Source organism: Nematolebias whitei, chromosome 19 (genome assembly GCF_014905685.2).
Source record: "Nematolebias whitei isolate Nwh7 chromosome 19, NemWhi1, whole genome shotgun sequence".
NCBI classification, from domain to species: domain Eukaryota; kingdom Metazoa; phylum Chordata; class Actinopteri; order Cyprinodontiformes; family Rivulidae; genus Nematolebias; species Nematolebias whitei.
The window spans coordinates 18664491-18679231 of record NC_056516.1 but is presented as its reverse complement, the minus strand read 5'-3'; the positions used below and the strand labels follow the sequence as shown (position 1 = coordinate 18679231).

Below are 14741 nucleotides of genomic sequence, written 5' to 3'. Positions count from 1 at the left end.
AAATACACATAAATATAATTCTAACTTTGCTATTGTTAAAATAAGTTACTCTTTATTTTAATGACATAAACCCCATAAAATAAAATAAAAACGCTTAAGATAATATTTAAGAAGCTTTTGTTTTATTTGTTTTTGTGAAACCATGTTTTTAATTTCCCTCCAGATGGAATAACATTTAATAACATCAGTTATTATTAAAACAAAAAGCTATCAAACATTAAATAATAATTATTTGTTTTTTATCCTCCTCCCCTTGATTCAATGTGAAGAAAAAAAAAATGCAGTCAAGGGTGGCCCTTCTTCTGTCGTCTGGGTACATCCATAATAATAAAAATGTCAGCCGGGCTCTTGGAGGTCCTGCAAAGAGACAACAAGCTAAATGAGAAATCGTTTAAAAAATAATTCACTGCTACGGTTCAGTCAGTCAAATGCGCTCAGAGAGGACAAACTCCTAATGTTTGATTATTCTGCGCAAGATCTGCGAGTTTGATGGACAAACGGGGAAAGTCGTTAAAAAGCTAAAAAACATCACATCTACATTTCTTTGTAACTAAATTCAAAACTATTGCGCACAATGCTATATTTCATTTTGTTCATAATTTGCAGTTTATCTCAACAGAATTGTTCAGGGCCCACATGGATCAGCATCATTCTGACAAATTACGCACAATCTAAAACCACATGTTTCTACTTTTGTTGCATTTTTTTTGTAGCAGTTTTTGTTCATTCTGATTTTCGAAATTTATTTTCAATTTTTTTTCTTCTTCCTGTCTTGCTTTATTTTTTCCCCCTTTGTACTCGACTCATCAGCCCAAACTGATTGATATCCACGGGCACGAACATTGCTGGCCCTGACATATGGTTAGCAGGAGAACCTAGAACAATTGGAGCATGGTGTCACAGAAGAACAAAAACTGATGAATTTAGTATTTCTGCATCCAACACTGACACACAGTCACATGCACACGCATGCACAGATAGCACATAGATTGTTTTTTTTTTGTTTTTTTTTACGAAAACAGCTCTTTTTGGAAAAGGAAAAAATATTATTTTCTTTTTTCTTTCCTTTTTTTTTTTTTTTTTTTTAATCCGTGAGAGAATCGGTCGTAAATCAGTTCTAGTATAAAGATAAGTGTGTAGGACATGCTGAGGTCCTCTAAATGCCGCCACCCACTCCTCTTCTTGCACACAAAGCCTGCGCGTAATTCCAAAATAGCCATCCGTCTCTTCCCTTAGCAACTCGTCACCTCTGCTCAACTCACAAATCCTCTGCTAAAATCGAAAACAACATACAATTAATAATAATAATAATAATAATAAAAAAATCGAAATTTCCTTTTGGTATTAACAACCCAAAGAATAGAAAGCCAGGTGTGGAAGCCAGCCTCCCCCCGCCCCCCCATACTCACTGTTCTCAGAAAGGAAATGGTCGCATCTTGTGTGGCTGGATTCTTTTTTTTTTCTTTCTTTCCTCTAAAACATCCCTCAAGCGACAAACCCGACCAGAAGTGCGAGCAGAAACTGGTTCTAATCTGAGTGGCCAGTGTTTCTCGGCGCTTCCTGGCTGCATTTGATCTGGGGGAGAGTTAGAAGCCTTAAATGTGTTGTGAGGGCACCGAGCTGTCAGACCTTTTGGCGAGTAAGATTGATCGCGCGCAGGCTTCCAGGACTCTTTGTTTGGTATATAAGCAAGAAAACTGAAAGAGGCCTTCCACTTCTTCTTCTTCTTCCTTCTGTTACTCAATAAACCACATATATATTTTTCCTCTCTCTCTGGGAATGAAATGTGCTGTCTCTTTAGGAAAAACAAAATCCTGACTGTGGCTTTCACAGATTAATCTGGAGGCGCAACTCACCCTGAACTGTACAACAAGGCTACAGATGTTACAAATGGTCGACTGTAACTGTGTTGATGTTCACTGCAAATCCAGGTGATAAAAGAAAGTGGAGTTTTCTCCCATATTGTCCTTAATGTGATTGTGGCTTCACGAGAAAATCAGATTTTTTTAACGCATTTGCGCAAAATAATGCCTTATTTTATCATCGACATATATTTTTTTATCCTATAGGATCACAAGAGTAAGAGCTCCTGCTGATTTGATTTGCAATCGACTTTATTTAGTGTATTAAACAACAAAAAAAAGTGCCTTAATAGTTAAACTTGCACGTGACTGTCTGTATCCAAGCTTTCCCGTTGCTCAAGTTAAACTGCTTTTGATCCAAATTTTTCATAACTGTCAGTATTTAGTGAATTATGGGGCTTTTTTTGCAGTAGATGCACCTCATAAGTCACATATAATTTAAGGCTCGCATGTATGTGCGCATTCAGTGAGGGTTGGTTGGGCTTCCCCACTTGAGGTTTGCCTTTTCACCTCCAAAAGTCTGCCGAAAATATGAAGAGCTTCTGAAATGTGTGGGTTTGTGTGTGTTTCTGTGTGTGTGTTTGTGTGGTGGGGGGCGTTCTCGACTGACATCCTCAAACAATACGAGAAAAGAGGAGTGCACGAATCCGCGCACCCTGAAGCTGGGCTCCTTGTAGCGGAGAGTCAGCCATTCTTTTAAAAAAACACGCACATTTAGTGGCTTAGTGGCGCGGACTGGAGGAGCCAGCGGAGGATAAACTGAGCGGACAAAGATGTAAATAAAAACAGTCGTGTCCCAGCTGAGGCGAGGCGATCTGCAGCAGAGTTTTTGGATCAATCAGGCAGACAGTGGCTCCTTTTGATTAAACCCTAAATTGTCATTGGGCAGAGGTAATCATGTGACAGGCAGTTCGGTCCAATTTCAACCTTGTCTCCATGAATTCAATAGTTTAATGGTAGCTCGGTCCCCATACGGCCGTAATCAGTGGCATAGAAAAAGACAACAAGATTCTTTTTTTTAATGTTTTTTTTTTCTTCTTTCTCGTTCTCACTGAGCCGCGACATTTGTAAAAATACGCGCGCAAACTTTCCTCGGCTCGCAGGGAGCGGAGATGAATTACGAATTCGAGCGAGAGAGCGGTTTTATCAATAGTCAGCCGTCGCTTGCTGAGTGCCTGACATCTTTCCCCCCTGTCGCTGATTCATTTCAAAGTTCATCAATCAAGAGCTCGACGCTTTCACGCCCGACACTGATTCCTCCTCCCTTCGAGCAGACCATCCCCAGCCTGAACCCGGGCAGCCATCCGCGCCACGGCCGGCCCAGACACAGCCAGGATGCGGGGTGCAGCCCGCTGCCCACCGCCTCCCTGCCCCCGGAGTACCCGTGGATGCGCGAGAAGAAAGCCTCCAAGAGGAACCACCTGCCGACATCCACCGCTACCACCGCCATCTCAAACGGAGCTGTGTGCTTCTCTCCAAAAGGTGGGTGAGAATAAAAACAGGCAACTATGGCTACCGCTATCTGTTGCTGTAAGCTACTAAAAAACAAACAAACAAACAAAAAAACAACAAATGGGCTTTTATTCTCCTGGGTTTGTGTTTATGATATTGCTGTTCGTGCGTAAAAAGTTTGGCTAAAGTTTTTAGGTGATGGAAGATGATTTATTCCCATCGCAGAGGCAGTTTTGATGTGTGACAGTAATGAAGAGTGATGGAGTGCCTTTGCCGAGGAGGGCAGCTGGAGCATTCATTAGAATCCCACGCCAGCATGGACCTCACTGTTAGAGCACAGCACATGTCGGCTCATTGCTTTTATTATTATTTGGTGAACAAAATAGTGAAAATCTGCGTAATTCCTGCCTGTTTTGGGCTAAAAGTGGCGCAAGCGGCCATTTTGTTGCAGCCAGCTTCCTTGTGGAGTGAGCAAGCCTTTATTTGTGGGCAGTGGGGTTATGTAACTGTTGTGTCCTGCGTGTTTTAATCCCACCGTGCTGTTTATTCTCCAGGCTCGCCTGAGATCGTGGAGAGCAGCGGCGGTGGCGGAGGAGGAGGAGGAGGGGGCTCCCGCCGGCTGAGAACCGCGTACACCAACACGCAGCTCCTGGAGCTGGAGAAGGAGTTCCACTTCAACAAGTATCTGTGCCGGCCCAGGCGGGTGGAGATCGCGGCCCTGCTGGACCTGACCGAGCGCCAGGTCAAAGTGTGGTTCCAGAACCGGCGCATGAAGCACAAGCGGCAGACCCAGAGCAAGGAGAACCACAACGGGGACGGGAAGGGCCCCGGCGCAGAGGAGGGCATCCACAGCGAGGAGGAGGAGGAGGACGAGGGGCCCCTGCTGTACGAGCAGAGCGGGCCCCTGCTGGAGAGGGATACCTGCTCCTTTCAGAACACGCAGCAGATCCACAATGAGGCGGCGAGCTTTGGTGCCGCCGCGCCTCTCAGCAGCAATGACAAAAATCTGAAACATTTCCCCAACCCGTCACCCACTGTTCCGGGCTGCATGTCAACAATGGGCCCGGGCTCGGCATCTGGGCCGGACAATGGGGACAGTCCGTCAGCTCTGGATGTTTCTTTACACGACTTTCAGCCATTCTCCTCGGATTCCTGCCTGCAGCTCTCAGACACAGCCTCGCCGAGCTTGTCCGAGTCTCTGGACAGTCCCGTGGACATTTCTGCGGACACTTTCTACTTTTTCTCGGAGTCTCTAACCACGATCGACCTGCAGCATCTGAACTATTAACGCAAATCACTCGCCATATATTTCCTCCCCTTCTCTTTCCTTTGTGTGAATCAGGCTACACTGATATTAGCTCTGCTGTTTGTAAAATTCGGCACATTGTTCTGTTGATTTTTGACTTGACGATTATAAAGAAGGTAAGGCTGAAATTAAATCACTGACACAGCTAAAGCAGCCCATAATAATCACCATAACTTGATGGATTGGACACCATGAGTGTGAGAACAACCCAGCAGTATTAGCCCTAAAGCAGGTCAATCTTTTTTTATTTTTGTATAGTTTCTCGGATATTTTTGTTAGAATACAAATAACTTGCTACAATCTTTTTACTGTTGTTTGAGTCCCTTATTTTACATTTAAATTTGGTATATCGCCTCATTTTTTTAATTATTATTATTGGAAACTTAATTAAAAAAACAGGAGCGGGGATAAAGAGGTTATGCAAATTAACAACAGGTTGGTTATGAATATAAATTATCTAGTTTGCATTGAGTTATTGAGGGCACATTAATAAAATAGTCCAAGTCAACATCATTTGGATGATTTAGTAAAGTTTTTTTTTTGCATTCATAATTTTTATTTTTTTAAATGATAAAACGCAAAATTTTTATTTTAGGTAAATGTTTTGAAAGACTTTAAAATATAAATACATAAGCAACAAGCTAATTGTGCAAAATAGGATCATTTGCTTCCCTGGGAGGGTTTTTAAATGTGCCGACAAGAGCAGGGCTTTTTGCGCACAGAGTTATATATTTTTTTAATTCATCTTATGAAATGAGTACATTTAAAACGAAAATAAGCTAAACCGGATCTGAGCATGTCAGGGACTCTTAACATTGTGTGCAAGTTGCAGGCAAACACCCGAGCCATGTTTGCCTTCAGGAGCTCATAAATCACTCCGTGGCATGAATGAGACGGACATTAAAGAGACCAATTGTGGTGTAATGTGCATAAATAAGAAAAGAGGGGGAAAACTCCAGTTACGTTTTCATACGGGACTCCCTGACTCTTAAGCTTTAAAAAAAAAGGGAGGGGGGTGTCTCTGCGTGCGTTTGGTAATAATTCATTTTTATAGCTTGTTTAACACACGGCTATGACTCGGCGATAACAGCAGCAGCTCAGGTTAAGAGCCTGCACACACTCCAAACCCAGAGCGCACGGCTCGTGGAGTAGTCAAGATTTATCACTTTTCATCTAAAAATAAAATAAAATAAAATAAAAATATTAACTCCCTAGGATATTATCTCTTGGGTTTGCTTTAAAAGAGAGAATGAGTTTATAATGAGAATATTTGCAATTTTATTGAAGAACGAGGTTTAAAGCCTCTAATTCAATACAGGGGATTATGAAGGGTTTAGCTTTATTGTATTGCTCTTGATTAGACTTTTGGGAATCAGTTATTAGAACTCGATAGTCCAAACTAATAAGGTCTGAGTGGGAAAAAGCCCACTGACTGGAAACAACCACCAGTTGCGATGCGAGCTGGCGTGGATCGATTCAAACAGCGTGGAATTCAGCTCGAGCCTTTATCGAATAATCTGGAAGCCATAAGCAAGTCATTGACTGAGAGTGGGAAAGTTGTGTGCGTTTGTGTGTGTGTGTGTGCTGAACGTGGGGGTACAAGCGGGGGAAGATCTTGCGCTCCTGCGCACTGGGTCTGCTTTAACCGAATCATTCCGGGACAGCGCGCCTTTTCTCACACAAAGAGCCCATCAGACCTCCGAAGTTTCTTTCCACGCTCAGGCGAGCCACGCAGGATCCACTGCGCCCACTCACTGCAGAGGCAGCTGGGAAAGACAGACAGACAGAGAGAGGGGGCGGAGTGGTGGTGGTGGGGGGAATGTGGGTGAGGGGTATTGCATTTTTCCCTTCTCTCCAGTGCAACAAGGACCAAATGTTTTCAAACTTCAGCACTTAAATCCCACCATCAAAGACTTGGACTGGGAAGTTGAAAGTAGAAAAGTGCAGACATAGAAACTTTTTCTCTCCTAAACACGTTACAGGCATCACGAGAATAACAACATTCTCATTAAAGCAACTAAATTAGTGGAGTAGTAAGTAAAAAGGAGAAAAATTTAGTTTAATTTACAGTAAATCTAAATGATCCCCACTGGCATGTCGTGACAGAAGTACGGGAAATTGAAATAGGCTGAACAAAGTTTCCAAGTGCGCTAAATTAAACCCCACATCAACAGGAGCACTTATCAATGTGTTTTATCCTTATTGTGAAAAAAAAAGTGTGGATGTTGGACTTCCTTTGACCTGTGGGGGCGCTCGTTCTTATACAACCCATTTATTTCCCCTCCCTCCCTTCCCTTTTCTCCCCTTCTCCTCTCTTTTCCTTCCTCGGTTAGAGGTTGGGCATCTGCTGCTGCAAGTCGCCCACGCACACTAGCCTCCCTCCCTCCCTCCCTCCCTCCCTCCCTCCCCACACAGTCACGCTCTCTCTCAGGCACTTTCTTACTCCTGCTTTGCACAGCCATTAATTTCCCCAGCAGCTTTATTTGATGAACTTAACACGATAATCAACCCACACTCGCACCTAGGGCTACATCTGCGCATTAGCGAGCCTCGCATTATTACATCATTTGATCACTGCGTAATGAATACATGAGAGAGTGAAACTGTGACCCTATGACCCGCGCGCGCGAGAGAGGGAGAGAATTATATGCCATCAGCCTGATGTTACATGTAGTGTCTCTTTATCATTTGTGACAATCAAAGATAATATGGAAAAAAAAAAAAAAACTACGCGCCACTTCAGGCGAGCGTTTTTACGCACCTGTTTTGCGCGTTATTTTGCAACGTCACATAATCTGGTTTAGGTTAGGAGTTCAAGTTTAGTTTAGGGTGACATTTCTCCACATCACATGGCGTGAAGTGACACACACACACACAGAAGATATGTTGTGACGCCACGCCGCATGACTTGGCGCACCGGTTGCACAAAGCTTGCATACATCCTGCAACCTTCAGGGGGGAACAAAGTTCTGAGAAGAAAAAAAAAAAAAAACGCCCTGTTTGATGGAATGAGTGTATTTTGGGTGTGAATCAGGGGACAAGTCTTGCGTCTCTGTCGCTGTCACACTGTGACAATATTTGCCGAGAAAATCCCTTAATGTTCAAGCGTGAAACATCTCGCATTGAAATGAGACATTAATAGCTCTCTGATAGCCTGCGGCTGTGGCGCGCGCACACACTCAGCCATCCATCTATCTAGGAGCGAACGACATGGGTATACTAATGACATCACGGCTGTTACGCGCGGAGGAAACACCAAAGCACGCACACACACACACACACACACACACCTTTCTATTCCTGAAACAAGGTACCTGAGGTCAGAGTGCAGGATCTTCCCTTGTGTTGAGGTAGCAGAAGGTTCTTCTCTCCTCTGCGTGAGAGCGCGCAGTCACCGTGTTTGCAGTAGCTACCCCCGCTTCTCATGCGACCCCGGAGCTGTCCACCGCCTTCTGCCTCCCAGCTCATTGTTTGCTCGGCCAATACATTAACGGAGACGCGCGTCACCTTGATCGACGAGCGCTTGGAATTTAAATAGCCCCTCAAACACCAATCTGTCACCGGCTGAGAGGATAAGGACAAGTGCCTCAGTGGCTGACCCGTACCCACGTGACAACACCGGTTCATTGATACCCCCCTCCTCCTCTCCTCCACTGATGGGACAGAGCATAGGTAAAGGTTGGCACGGTCACTCTCAGGGTGAGAGTGAGAACACAGTGGTGTCTGTCGAGAGGACGGGGATTTGGGTCCCAGGACCACGATGCTACAATGAGCAGCTTCTTAGACTACTCGGTGATGAGCGCAGAAGGTGGCTCGCGTTCAATCAGGGCTTTCCACTCAGACCACGGGATTACAGCTTTCCAGTCCTGCGGGGCTGCCATCAACAGCTGCGGGGCTGATGAGCACTTTATGGCAAACAGGACTTCTCCTGACAGCATCCCTCACCAACCGGGGTCATATCAGTCTGCAGTATATGGAGCCCATCCGGCCTGCAGCTCTAACTATGGGCCCCAAAGTTTTTGCGCCACCTATAACCATTATACCCTCAACCAGGAAGTAGACTCTGCAGTTGCGTTCCCCCAGTGCAGTTCACTGATGTTTTCGGGAAATGTGTCTTCTTCTATGGTGTCTCAACATCGCCATGGTTACAATGCCACCCCACTGGGCCAGCTGCAGTATACCCATGCTGCTTATGGTGATGGGCACGACCAAGCACCCTCTTATTCTGGGGGTTCCCACCCGCTGTCACCTCTGCATGCAGCTCACATGGAGGCTTGCTGCTCACCTCTGTCTGAGAGCGCATCGTCTGCTCAGACTTTCGACTGGATGAAGGTGAAAAGGAATCCACCGAAAACAGGTGGGCGCAATATGAGAATATATTAACTGATTTGAATCAGTACAAAGTTTCTAAACATGCCTCGATTAAATAGTTTAAGTAGTTTGAACTAGAATGCTGCAGCAACATTACACTTTTTTATAGTTTGATGCGCAAAATCAGTAAACGTCAGTGTCCACTTCAAAACTTTTAACGTTAAAACAGTCCATGTTCACTATATGCCAAGTCTGTATTAAATAAGTGTGTTTTTAAGTGTATTAATATTTAGTGTATGTAACGTTAAGATTGTGTGTAAGTAAAGCTGCATAAATTGTTTGCGTAAAAGTTGTTCCAAATGCGTAAAAGTCCCTCAAAATGCGTAAACGTTGAACAGGCTTGTGGTAAAGATGATAAGCCACGTGTTTCCCCTGTCTGCAGGGCGCTCTGGTGAGTACGGTTATGCTGGGCAGCCCAACACCGTCCGGACCAACTTCACCACCAAGCAGCTGACAGAGCTGGAGAAGGAATTTCACTTCAACAAGTACCTGACACGGGCGCGCCGCGTGGAGATTGCTGCCGCGCTGCAGCTAAATGAAACTCAGGTGAAAATCTGGTTCCAGAACCGGAGGATGAAGCAGAAGAAGCGCGAAAAGGAGGGAATGCTACCGGCTAAAGTTTCCTCCTCTGACCCGGAGGAGATCATTCAGGAGAAAATGGACGACGCAGCATCTGAGAGGTCCATCTCAGCCCCATCCACTCCTTCTCCTTCATCCTCCACAGTGTCTTCCACGGGTACTGATAATTACACCTCTAACTGAGGACCAGCTCTCTGTTTGCCACTCTGGGCACCTATATGCCAAAGTTCAAGTAACCAAAGTCTTTGTTCGTGAATGACATTTGTGTGAACATTTATAAAAGTTCCTTTATTTAGGAACGCGTGACTACAACGTGGACCACTCTTGGGCTTTAGATTAGTTTTAATTTGTGCAACGTCTCTGCAAGACCCATAACTGTTTATGCAATCACGGTGTGTACATTTGCTTCTGATATTTGCAGATTTGCAAAATACTCACGTTTTTGTAGAGCAAGTGTCATTGAGTAGTGCTGCTTAACGCAAAGTGAAAAGTCGGCACCTAAAAAAAAACAAAAAAATATCTCAAATGGCAAAAGTTGTGCATCCTGTCTGTCTGCAAGTGCAGGATGCTAAACGGAGCTTCATACAATCAATGAGATGACCTCTTCTATATATGAATTGTTCCAGTGGTTCTGAAATCACTTTCACCTTTGTGTTCATGTGAATCGACTGTTTGAATGTACTTCATGAGCTCGGTGGTGCCTCCAAGTTGTTGTTTTTTTAGGGGCGCTGAGTTTTATCAGTTGCCGAATTCAATTTTATCTGCTAATTATTCAAGTGGAGCACATGCAAACTGTTTTGTTCACGGAGATGTTTACGGGTCAGTCGTGCGTATTAAAGTGCGTTTATTTATAAATCATTTCCTCTGTGTTGTGTTTTTTTTTGGGGGGGGTGGGGGGTTAATATCGAAGCTGCAGACAGAGGAGCAAACGTCTGTCTAAAGCAGTCTGCGAAACTATTCCAACTCATGCAGTCTCTCAATGTATGCGACTGTGCGCGCTCCCGTCCCTGGGGGTGAAGAGTTATTGGCATAATAAAAGCCTGTTTATCCGCGGGGAAGATGAGAGCGCGGGTGTCAGCATCGTTTGTGATGGCAACCTTATCGAGCTTTCGGCTTATAGAGGGAGGGGGGGGAAACTCTATTGATTGAAACAACGAGGTTAAGCTATTGACAAAGATGGGAGCCCCACCGGTCCTGTCAGCGTCAGCTTCTAAGTTCCCCAAGTTACACAGAGGTGTCATCATGCCAACCTGATGTCAGGATGAAGCGTGAAAATTTGCAGCACCGAATCTCACACAGACAGCATCATTACATGCTCTCTCTCTCTCTCTCACACACACACACACACACACACACACAACGCACATTCAACATCCTCTTTAGTGTAGATATAAGAAGGGGGCAGTGTTTGAGGCACTGGGGGGTGAAAACAGGTCGGGGTTTGTTGTTTTAATTCCTGGTGTGCAGGATGCGAGTCCATCCTGCTCACAAGGACAAAGAAACGCCGAAAAGTAGCATGATTAATGAGCGGAGCTCACCTTTTGCGTGGATCCACCTGCAGAAGCTGCCGAGCTGCAGAGACCTGCTGAGGCTGCAGCTCAGGCCACGAAACGGAAGTAAGTTGTGCTAACAAATTATCTTTCTTTTTTATTTTATTACATAATGGTCTATTTGATTCGATGGGTTAAAATATTGGTTTATATGGAAGCTGGCACCCTCATTTTTTGATTGTTTCTGTACAAATAATCAAACTGTGCGCGCAGTTGTTGCTCGGAGGGACTCAGGCCACTCAGAAATCTGGTGACATGAAAATGTTTTATGGTTTGGTTTGTGTGAAAGAAATATTAATTTTTAACAGAATAAATTCAAATGAGAAAAGCAAAAATATTTGAAGTTTAACATGAAAAATTATAATAATGTTTAGATTTTTTAGGGTGCTGTAAATATATATAAAAAAGGAACATAAAAATAAAAGATATTAATGTATTTGTAAGGCAATTTATTATTCAGGATTTTTTGTGTAGATTGTTTTCTTTTATAATAAAAAAATAGAAACTTTGGACTTCCAACATTTTACTTCAAACAAACAGTGTCAAATTTGTGTTAAAACATCTATCTATCTATCTATCTATCTATCTATCTATCTATCTATCTATCTATCTATCTATCTATCTATCTATCTATCTATCTGTCTGTCTGTCTGTCTGTCTGTCTGTCTGTCTGTCTGTCTGTCTGTATGTCTGTCTGTCTGTCTGTCTATCTATCTCTTTGAACTTTGGACAGTTTTAAAATGTACAATTTTATTTTATTTTTTCAGTGTATTTATTTTATATTTGATAACCAGTGAGCTGATTTTTGAATGTTAAGCACCCAAACACCTAATTTGAGACACCAATCTTTATAATTCAAATTAAATGAAAATAAATTAATTAATTTGTTCTCCCTCATGACAAAAGTGTTTTTTTTATTTTTTTATTTTAGGAATAATACAATAAATAAAAAAAAAAAATAAAAAAAGATTTTCGTTGCTCATGTTAGGTGGCCCTCAACCTCCTTCGGGTCGGGGGTCCCCCCATCCCCACCCACCCCGAAGGCTCCGCTGTGCGCTGCAGGAGTCCCCCAGAGGGAAACGCTGCTGATGCCCCCCAAAAAGCTCCGGGTCAAACTTGGGTCACGGCTGCACTTTGTTGTCTCAGCACCATCCAAACCCGAACTACAGTTTACAATTCGCGCACAACCGTCTACGGAGGCCTGTTTGACTAAAACGACACCAGAGCCGGCCTTGAAAAAGTACCATTAAATGAATGCAACTGGAAAAATGTGCGAGAAGGAGCCCTTACTGTCCTGAGACGAGACTTCAGACAACCTGATGGTTCCTATTAAAGCCCTGAGATAAACATGTGGACGATGACAGATGTTTAACTCAAACCATTAAAGCTCCGAGAAGGACGAATCAAAGTTTGAAGCTCTTGAAGAGGTAATGGAAAAATCATGGAGAGGATCTGTTTGATGTGTCCCCCAAACAGTCCGAGATGTGAGCTGAACTTATAGGAATACAGAATGATAAATTACTTTTGGACATCGACTCTCTGTGGAGGAAATATTTCAGGCCGTTTATAGTTAGAATGGAAAAAAAAAAAAGGTTTGAAAATCGTTTCGCCTTAATTTTTTTTAAAATTCGAGTCAAATAAAATTTAAATACAGAATAAGAAGAAATTTAAAATAAATTTTACAGCAAATCCATGAAATAATAGAAAATACCCATTTTATTATACTTATATATTTATTATTTATTTAAAAAAAACTACAGTAATTTCATCTTTAATGGCAATTTTCCAATTTATCAATCAGATTTAATAATAAGTATTTTAATAAAAATTATCAAGAAAAATTAGACTTTGTTCAGGATTATTGAGGATTGTCTAATCTTCATAATATGTTAAATTCTATTTAACATTTATTTTCTTTTTAATATAGTAATAATTTGCATTTATTAATATTAATAAAAATAATCTAATACGTTTTTATGTATTTTCAGGGCTTTGGGGAGGAAATTAATGGAAGCACATTTGCTTAAAATCTGCACCCAATCAAAAACGTTTCAATCATTAAAGCTATTTTTAAAAAAATGGAAGTTTTTAACTAATATTAGGACCCTTTAAAAAAACATTATGAATATATATATATATATATATATATATATATATATATATATATATATATATATATATATATATCACAAAATTAATTTTTTCCATCAGTATCCACAACATAAAAATATCTTGTGACCAACCAAGGCTGAGGCAAAGAAACAGTGAGCAAGTATTTATCCTCCCATGCAGACACAACCCATAGGGAAAAAAACAAAAACAAAAAAACACAACAGACTTGTTTAGTGTGTCAGAATAATTTCATGGGCTTTGTTGATTCTAAATTTACATTTTTTTTTTTTTCAAAAGTGTGTGTCTGTGCGTTTCTGATGACCCATATAAAAGAGAGACAACCTAAACGATCTGAAGGGTAAAAATATTAATTTACAGTGCTGTGACTATTTTAAGAAGACTTTAGATAATTTCTCCACCATGTGTTGAATGTTTAACCTTCAGAACTGAGAAAATTGTGATAGCTCGGTCTCATTTCTGTATTGGCAAAACTGTAAGGTGCACAAAAGTAACAACACCGTATATGACAAAATGCGTATCTGAGCATATAATAGAGTTTTTTTTGTTTACCCATTATAATAGTAGCAAATATGACGATATTTCCCTCATTTGCACACCACAGTCAACCCTTCCTCTCTCCAACAGTGGCTCTGTTAGTGAGGCAGTGGCTCAGACAGCAAGGACTGGAAGCTGAGGGAGGCGGAGATGGCGACAGACAGAAGTCACTCATCACAGCAGTCCAGGTATTGGCACATCTGCACTCAATGACCACTCCCCTGGTGTGATTGGCAGACAAAATGAATTCCTCCATCGACAGATGTGCGTCTCTATGTGCCAATAGAGGGCTGGAGCTGATGGAGGGATTGACAGAGTGATGGAGGAAAAGAGAAGGAGGGCAAGAAAAGGAGAGATGACATCATGTGGTGAGTCGCTGCCTGAGCTGCTACACGTGTTCGACTCTACATACAACATGAGAACAGAGAGGAGAAGTAAGGAGAGACAGGCTGAAGTGCTGCACATCCACATCCTGACATCAACTCACCTCCGCAGTTCCCGTTGAGCTCCTTTCGTTTTGATGAAACACTCCAACTCGGGGGTGCCAATTGGACTTATACAAAGAGATGTGAAAATGGAGGAGTGCAGGGAGGGTAATTCAACGGGTCTGAGGCCCACAGGAGGAACAAGGATGGGGAGCAGGCTTGGTAGTGGTTTAGAGACAGAGGTCCATCCATCACACATGTCCTGACCTCCGACTGACCCCAGCATAGTAGCCAATGAGGCGCCCTCAACCCCTAAAGAAAGCTCCCCAACAACCCCCACTTATACACACACTTATCTAGTCACACATGTGTGTCCAAGCACACATGGAGATCGGGTGACACTCTAAGGAGTCTAGGCGCTCTTTGCGTAGGCCGTCACTTCTTCCTCTTTTTCTGTGAGTACCAACACCTGACAGACAGAGAGACAGACAGACAGACAGACAGACAGACAGACAGACAGACAGACAGA

The 14741-nt window shown here is 42.7% G+C and overlaps 2 protein-coding genes across 2 annotated transcripts; both read left to right on the top strand.

Moving 5' to 3' along the window:
* Window positions 1-2875: 2875 nt before the first annotated feature.
* On the top strand, window positions 2876-4844 carry hoxa2b (homeobox A2b). The gene is made up of 2 exons (XM_037693139.1): window positions 2876-3344; window positions 3869-4844. The coding sequence occupies exons 1-2, from the start codon at window positions 2975-2977 to the stop codon at window positions 4600-4602; spliced, it is 1104 nt and encodes a 367-aa protein (XP_037549067.1). The 5' UTR covers window positions 2876-2974; the 3' UTR covers window positions 4603-4844.
* A 3541-nt stretch (window positions 4845-8385) lies between these two features.
* hoxa1a (homeobox A1a) lies at window positions 8386-9753 on the top strand. The gene is made up of 2 exons (XM_037693334.1): window positions 8386-8977; window positions 9374-9753. The coding sequence occupies exons 1-2, from the start codon at window positions 8389-8391 to the stop codon at window positions 9751-9753; spliced, it is 969 nt and encodes a 322-aa protein (XP_037549262.1). The 5' UTR covers window positions 8386-8388.
* The last annotated feature ends 4988 nt before the right edge of the window (window positions 9754-14741 follow it).